The 7505-nt window shown below is 36.7% G+C and overlaps 1 protein-coding gene across 1 annotated transcript in view; it reads right to left on the reverse strand.

Annotated features, from left to right (window-relative positions):
* Positions 1-3215: 3215 nt before the first annotated feature.
* ERICH5 (glutamate rich 5) overlaps positions 3216-7505 on the reverse strand; it is a 5850-nt gene continuing 1560 nt past the window's right edge. Inside the window, exons 2-4 of the mRNA XM_069080986.1 lie at positions 7129-7505; positions 5571-5687; positions 3216-4106 (exon numbers count right to left, since the gene is read on the reverse strand). The exon at positions 7129-7505 is cut by the window's right edge and continues 859 nt beyond it. Coding sequence (XP_068937087.1) covers positions 4084-4106; positions 5571-5687; positions 7129-7505 — 517 coding nt within the window. The 3' untranslated portion in view covers positions 3216-4083. The remainder of the gene's footprint in view (positions 4107-5570; positions 5688-7128) is intronic.

The raw sequence follows: 7505 nt of genomic DNA on the forward strand, positions 1-7505 counted from the left end.
GGGAAGCAGAGGAGAGACTCTTCCCTTCATCCTCCTTTAATTACTCTGAAGAAAACAGGGCTCTTTGGGGTCAATATATCTAAGAAAAACCAATTTAATTTCCATTTTTTTTTCCCATAATGATAAGACAGTACATTGTACTTTTTTTTTGGCTACAGTTATTGCTGCTCTAGTCAAGAGAAAATTCTGAAATGTATCTACACTCTAAGATTAATGAAACAAATTTTTTCAACGCAAAAAATATTTCCCATAAAATGGATTTCTTTAACTAATGATACTTTTTTTTAATTTTTAAATTTTAATTTATTTATTAAGCTTTTTGGAGGGCAATTGGGGTTAAGTGACTTGCCCAAGGTCACATGGCTAGTCTTTTGGTGTGTGTGTGTGTGTGTGTGTGTGTGTGTGTGTTAAGTGTCTGAGGTCAGATTTGAACTCAGGTCCTCCTGACTCTAGGGCCGGTGCTCTATTCACTGCACCACCTAGTCGCCCCCTAATGATACTTTCTAATCTCTAGGCAGGGTCATGTACAGGGATGGCATGCTTATTAATGTCAACCCCTCATTGTATATTTTATAGGAGGAAAAAGAGGGGAAAGGTCACAGTAATTTCATGCTAATAAATGACTCAGTGCCTGTTACAAGTCATTTAAAATTGGCTTCATAACACCTGAGAACTTCAAACATTTAAAAGGCACAGGAGAAGCTCTCTAGTTATTAGGTGTTAACAGCTTTTAAGAACTGATTTAAGCACTTTCCAATAAAGTTAGTGGGGAGTGTTATACATGGGAAGCTAGAGTTCCCCAATGGTAAATCTAAAAGAAAAAAATGCAGAGACATTCACAAAACCAGTTTCCCTTTCACTGGATTAGTTCTGCCTTACAATCAAAGTCTTCTTTTTGCTTTGCAAATGTTAAAAACTAAATGTTCTAACTTTGTATAAACACAGAAAGGGAAGGGTAGGCTGCAGAGTGAGATTAAAGTAGACATCAAGAAAAATCCTCTGGCAGCTTCAGTACAATGATATCCAAAATTGGTGGGGATGAGCAAGAGGGAGGGAAGAACATTTCCCTTGTATCTAATCCTCAGTGTTTAATTAACTTGCAAAGGTATGACAACATAAATGGTTGCAGGGGTGGGGAACCTGTGGTCTCAAGGTCACATGTGGCCCTCTAAGTCCTCAAGTGGGGCCTTTGGACTGAGTCCAAGTTTTCCAGAACAAATCCTTTTACTAAGGAGATTTGTTCTGTCAAGTTTGGATTCAGTTAAGAGGCCCCATTTGAGGACCTAGAGGGCTATTGTGTGGCATCAAGGCAGCAGGTTCCCCACCCCTGGTAGGGATTTCCAAGATGCTGCCTTTTATGAAAGGGAATCTAGATTCCATGTTTTGCCCACCAAACCAAACCAAATCACCTTATTAAATCTGAGCAAAGCAGGATCCTTGCAATGATGATTAAAACAGGTTACTTCAAATTTGATTATTTTTCACAAACAGAAACCCTATCATTGCTAAGGGCTTCAGAATGAAGTTTGACTATGAACCTAAGTCACTCCATTTTGGTTTTAACCAGACTGTTTATGGTTTATTTAACTTCCTTTCATTAGTACTAAGTTCTATAAAATACATTAAGAGACTCTTTGAAAGCAGTTTTCAAGTCAGTGCCAAGTACAGAACAGTGCTACAGAAATGTTGAGTACCCTGTCTGTTTTGACTATTTTGAGGTTATTAGCACTGTCTAGGATATCTTTGCAGTAAAAAAGCAATATAGGATCAGAGTATTCAACCTCATTCCACCTTCAACAGTTTCCTTCCAGAGCCAAATAGGAAGGGGAGGATGAAAAGCTTTTTTTTCCCTCCAAACTACCCACAGGGACACTGAGCCCAATCAAAGGATCATTTGGGGCTAAAGCTTCCAAGTACACTGGGGTCTGACCTGGATGCTTCCAGGTCTGCATTTGGCATCTTCTGCAGACATCTCTCCTTTAGGACATCATTTACTCGTGATTCCCCATATAACCAGTTATAGGGAATATAGTAATGATATCATAATGGTTAGGCTACTATGAAAAAAGGAGGTGCACAAGGGCTGGAAAACTCAGTTCTAATTCCGGTTTTACTAGTGATTCTTTAGGAAACCTTGGATGAGAAAGACATTTAGAGACAGACATTTGCTCAAGGTACATCTTTTGCAAAATGGAGATAAAAATGCTAATATCCCTTCATGGTATGGAGAACTCTGAGCTATTCAGTTTCATAAGCCATATGAAACAGAAATAATTCTGTTTAAGGAAATAATTGGCTGGTTTTTTTTTAATGCTTTTTTTCAAGGCAAAGGACTGCATGTGTTGTTTTGTTATTCATATGACAGGTCATTAAATCAAGGGTAAATCTTTTGAACCTCTTAATGAAAAAATGACTTGGGAACTAGTATCCAGAATATACCAGAGATCCCTATCAATTTTTGGTGTATTTTACCTATAAATGATTGCAGTCATCCTTTGTAAACAATGCAATCACCAAACAATTAAAAATATATTCTCAGCAACTGTATGCTTGTACAATGCAAATACATGCTCTGGAAAGGAACTCAGTGTTTCAGATGTGTTTTTTTTATATATATGTATATACATATATATAACATATACATATATATATGGAATGTATACACATACATATAAAAGATGGAATGGGCCATGCAAGAATCTTGGGTATGAATGCTAATACCTTTTTAAAATTTGTAAAATTTCATCACTTCCTGGATTGTTTTAAACTAGACTACTTTATTTCCAGGCTTTTTTAATTGATTGGAGATTTGCTAAAGAAATTGTGGCATATGAAGGTAATGGAATATTACTTCATCATAAGAAATGACAAATATGAGGAATTGAGAGAAACTTAGAAACACTTGTATGAACCAACTCATTGTGAAATAAATAGAACTATGAGAACAACATGGACAATTACTAAAGTAATGTAAATGAAGAAAGCACTGAAAGCCTGTAGGTGCTCAAATTAATTGTGATGACTAATCTTGGACCTGGTGAGCAAATAAACATACTTTCCCCCTCTTAGTAGAAATATGGGAAATTGTGGGCACAGAATGTTGTCAGGCTAGGTTTTTTTTTTCATCTTTTTGCTTTTCTTTGTCATAGGTGGGATGGCAAGGGGGAGTATTGGGAAATAACTATGTTGTAAAAGACAAAAGGCACCCATAAAACTTTTTAAAACTCATACCACTGATAATTTTAATAAAGAAATACAGTCATTGGTTCCAAAATATTAAATTTTAAAGTTACAAAAATGAATTTTGTTAATAAGCTATGGCATAATTTCAGTAGTCTTGACATTGAAAAAAGATTTTCTTAATTTTACTGTTATTATTCTACATAGTCATGTTTAAAAATTACATTTCTAAATAGGTTACTATGGATATATGGGGATTCTATCATGATATTGATTTTTTTAATTTGCTTTTTAAAGTTGCATAAAATATAAAGTTGAAAATCATATTCTATGGTTCCTTTTCTGGAAGGTTAACTATTTTGGTAACTTTTTATCATCTAACTTACAAATTAGCATTTAAAAATTTGGGTCATAAGCTAGTACTAATCTGTTTAAATAAGGAAAAAATAAGACAATGTTTTTGATCATCTTGCATACCTGTGGATTAAAAACTTAAACAGGAGTTTTCAGTAGTTATTGTTTTAATATAAAAAATGAATTTAGGAGAGTCTAACTCAAATTTGAAAAGGTACAAAACATATTTACATTCCAGACAAAAATGTTTCAAAAACATTATTCTAATTAGATATTAACATACACAAGGCACTCTATGGCAGATAAATGACAAAGTACATATGTAACTACTTGTCAAAGTCTCTTGGCAACTTCTGAAGAATTCTTGAAAGGTAAGTTGTTTGTGGCAATTTTTTTTTAACGTTGATAAAAGCTTATAAATTCCTTATAAAGTCCTGATGTTATATTCCCCACCCCCACCCCCAAAAGTCAAAAGACTGTAAAATGACGTTCACTTAAACAGCTGAACAAGATGAAGAGAGTAGAATCTGCATAGACAGCATCTGGATCTTATTTCTTGCTATTTGTTAACTCTGAAATATATTTAAAACAAAATTAAAGATATAACAGGATTTTGGGACACAGAATATGTCTTTAAAAAGATACAAGCAAATGGAATGCCTCTGCTACAAATACAAGATCAGCAGTTGGTTTAAAATGGTACACTTGAAAAACATGAATAATTTGGTAATGGAAAATTCTTAACCTTCCACAAGTAACATGCTTTGCAGTTATTGGCAATAACTTTTGCTGTTTATTTTACATATGATGACAAATGAGCAAATCATTACTAAAACTGAAATTTACTTTTAGGGTCGTAAATGTATTTAAAACAAAGGAACTCAATGATCTCTAAAGTTCTTTCTTGCAGAAAATTCTAGAATTCTTTGACTGAGTGATGGGACATTTGTGAACAGTGTATGGCCATCACAGCTGTGTGACTCCATTGACAAATATGTGTGTGCATATAGGTCCGTGTGTGCATGTGTATGTATGTAAATTCAGATTGGTCCACAGCACACTGCTCTTTCTTCTATTCCTCTATTCACTTGTAATGAAAGGTTTACATTTTCTTCTTTCAGTCTCTGTTTTTTTTCCCCTTTACATTCAGTGAATGCACACTGATTGCCAAGATTGGATAGATAAATTTGTGGAGAAAATAATGAGAATAGCTAACATTTATATAGCCCTTTATAGTTTGCAAAGTGTTTTATGCACACACACACATACATATAATATCTCATTTGATCCTCACAACACCCCTGTGAGGTAGGTGCTGTTGTAATCTCCATTTTACAGGTGAGAAAACTGAGGCTAGAAAGTTAAGCAACTTGTTCCCAGGGTCACACAGATAATAGGCATTTCTGGGGCAGGAGATGAACTCAGGTCTTCCTAACTCCAATTCCAACACTCCCCTCACCATGCCACCTAGCTGCCTCAATAATGAACAAGGATTCTTTGCTCAGCATTAAATCCTTGCTCTTCCACCCACTAGCTGTGTGACCTGGAGTAAGTACCAGTTCTCTGAGTCTAAGAATCAGAGATCTCTCAGGCTGCTTCTAGTTCTAAAGTTTCATGATCCTGTGGTCTACTTGTGATTTTTTTGTTATTTCTAAATAGTTTAAATTGCCTTGACAATTTTATGAATGTCTAAACAGGACTCTGCATAAAAAGGCACCATTCTCGCTGTTGTAAAAACATAACAAGGTGTAGGGACTAGACCCACTGGGTCAAGAATTAGGGCATCAAAGACCAGGAGTTGATTCTGCTACTTATTTTTACCTGTGTGCCTCAAATTTCTTATTTATAAAATGAAGGGGCCAGACTCCAGTTCTAACAGAATATCAGACTTTACAAAACTTATGAGTGTACAAGATATCCAATAAAAGCAAAAGTCAGGAGAAGGGTGATAAGAAATGTGCTAATAAGCCTCTCTAAGGTTCTCCTGTCATCTAAGTGAGAGTGGGGTGCAGGCCTTCACCCTTCTGTCAACATACCTATCTCTGTGGCTGCAGTAGTATCCACAGCTTCTCCCGTTTCTTCTTCTTTTGTTTCAGACCCCTCACTTACTATCTCACTGTGCGTCTCAGTTTCCACCCTTTCTCCCGTCTCACCTAGAAACAGTAACCATAGAGATCATGATAGGATACCATTATCCAACATTAACTGATGACCAAGTAGTTTGGGCTCTGACAGAGCTTACTTTAGTCTCAAGAACAAGGATGAGGCAGGGTGGGTAAGTTAGTAGGGGTAGGGAAGAAAGGCAGTGACCGGAACCCAAGCATTAGTCTTGATCTATCCTGAGGAAGTGTTTGCCCAGTGGCAAGTCATCTCCCTATAAACACAGGATACAGAATTAAGATTAAAAAAATGACAGCAAAAAATATAAAAACTAAAAATAAAGGGGCGGCCAGGTGGTTCAGCGAGTAAGAGCACCAGCCCCAGTGTCAGGATGACCTGAGGATCGAATCTGGGCTCAGACACTTAGCACCCACCCAGAAACACCTGGCTGTGTAACCTTGAGCAAGTTACTTAACCCCAATTGCTTAAAAAAAACAACAAAAAAACCCTGAAAATTACAGCAGAGTAATATGATAAACAGGTAGAAAATACTATGTAAACATTAAATAAGAAATAGGTAATTAAGGTTTCAAATATTCATAAAAGAAGGTGATTTGCTGTGAAACTGAAACATATAGGCAAAATGGTAATGTGGCCCTCAACTCTTTGTGGCTCTCTGAGCAGAAAATCATTTCCTCCTTATTTAGCACATTAGGGTACCAGATATGCTATATGTAATCAAGTCAAACTCACTCCTTGAATAACGTCATAGTGCATTTTTTTAAGACCCAAACACTCTAGAGTTAAAACAAAGTAATACTTGCATCTAGGCACAGGGGCTCTTCTCTATCCCTGTTCTGGTGGGGTAAGGGAGGCAGTAGTTGTTTGTCCTTCGTTCTCAGAGGACCATGACATCAGGAAGTTGATGCCATGACTTGCAAGTGAACTGGATTTAAGTGAGGCAAGGCTGTGCAAAGTCACCAGCCTCACTCTCTTTCTCAGAACCATTTGGGTCCAGTGGCAAGATATAGATCAGGATGACTAACGATGGCCTCCTGGAAGCAATGGTAATGACTTTGCTAATGCCAAACTTCTCCTCTATTCCTCCTCCCATGACAATTTTTTTTCTCTCAGCTGTCTATTCTAATATTCTCCCATACTATGTATAAACTATGATCAAAGGTAAACCAGAAAAGCGTCAGAATTCTAAACATTATTTATTTGCTTCTCTGGTTTAAATATGGTTGCACACAGATTGTATTTTAGAACATTTTCACCAAGGAACTAGATGTAATCGTCGAACCAAGATGACAGAATAGAAGTTCTGATGAGCAGAAGTAGTTTTGGCTCAAAGTACATCCACTCCCAGCAACCTAAGATTTGGTTTTGGGTGACTATGTTACAGCCTAGACACCTGGGTGTGACTCTCTAGATGGCTATCCTTATAGAATTCAGGGCTTAAATAGTTTGAATTTTGAACAACACAACCATTACCTTCAATTGCTTGATTCTCTTCATTCATGTTAATTTCCTTGGCTACTTCCATCAGTGGTTTCATGTTTTCCTGTATCCCTTTAGCTATTATGGGAGCTTTACTTTCTCCAACTGTTTCTACCAACTGAGTCTTCTCCACTCTTCCAGAAGGTTCAGTGCCTCTAGCTGTTCTGGGGTAGTCATTCTTTCCAGGAGCTCCAAGAGGCTGAATCTTCCCCAGTATTTTTGGAAATTCATAATCTTCAACTGTTCCCTGAAGATTACTCTTTTCACCTGTTACCAGAGTTGTCTTTTCCATTATTCCTGAAGGTTTGGTCTCTCCAGTTGTTTCCTCATGCTCAGTCCCTTCCATCATTCCCAAAGTTTTGGTCTCTCCA

The sequence above is a fragment of the Petaurus breviceps genome, unplaced genomic scaffold (genome assembly GCF_028583685.1).
Source record: "Petaurus breviceps papuanus isolate PSGF00001 unplaced genomic scaffold, PetGlider_PUasm1.0 98, whole genome shotgun sequence".
NCBI classification, from domain to species: Eukaryota; Metazoa; Chordata; class Mammalia; order Diprotodontia; family Petauridae; genus Petaurus; species Petaurus breviceps.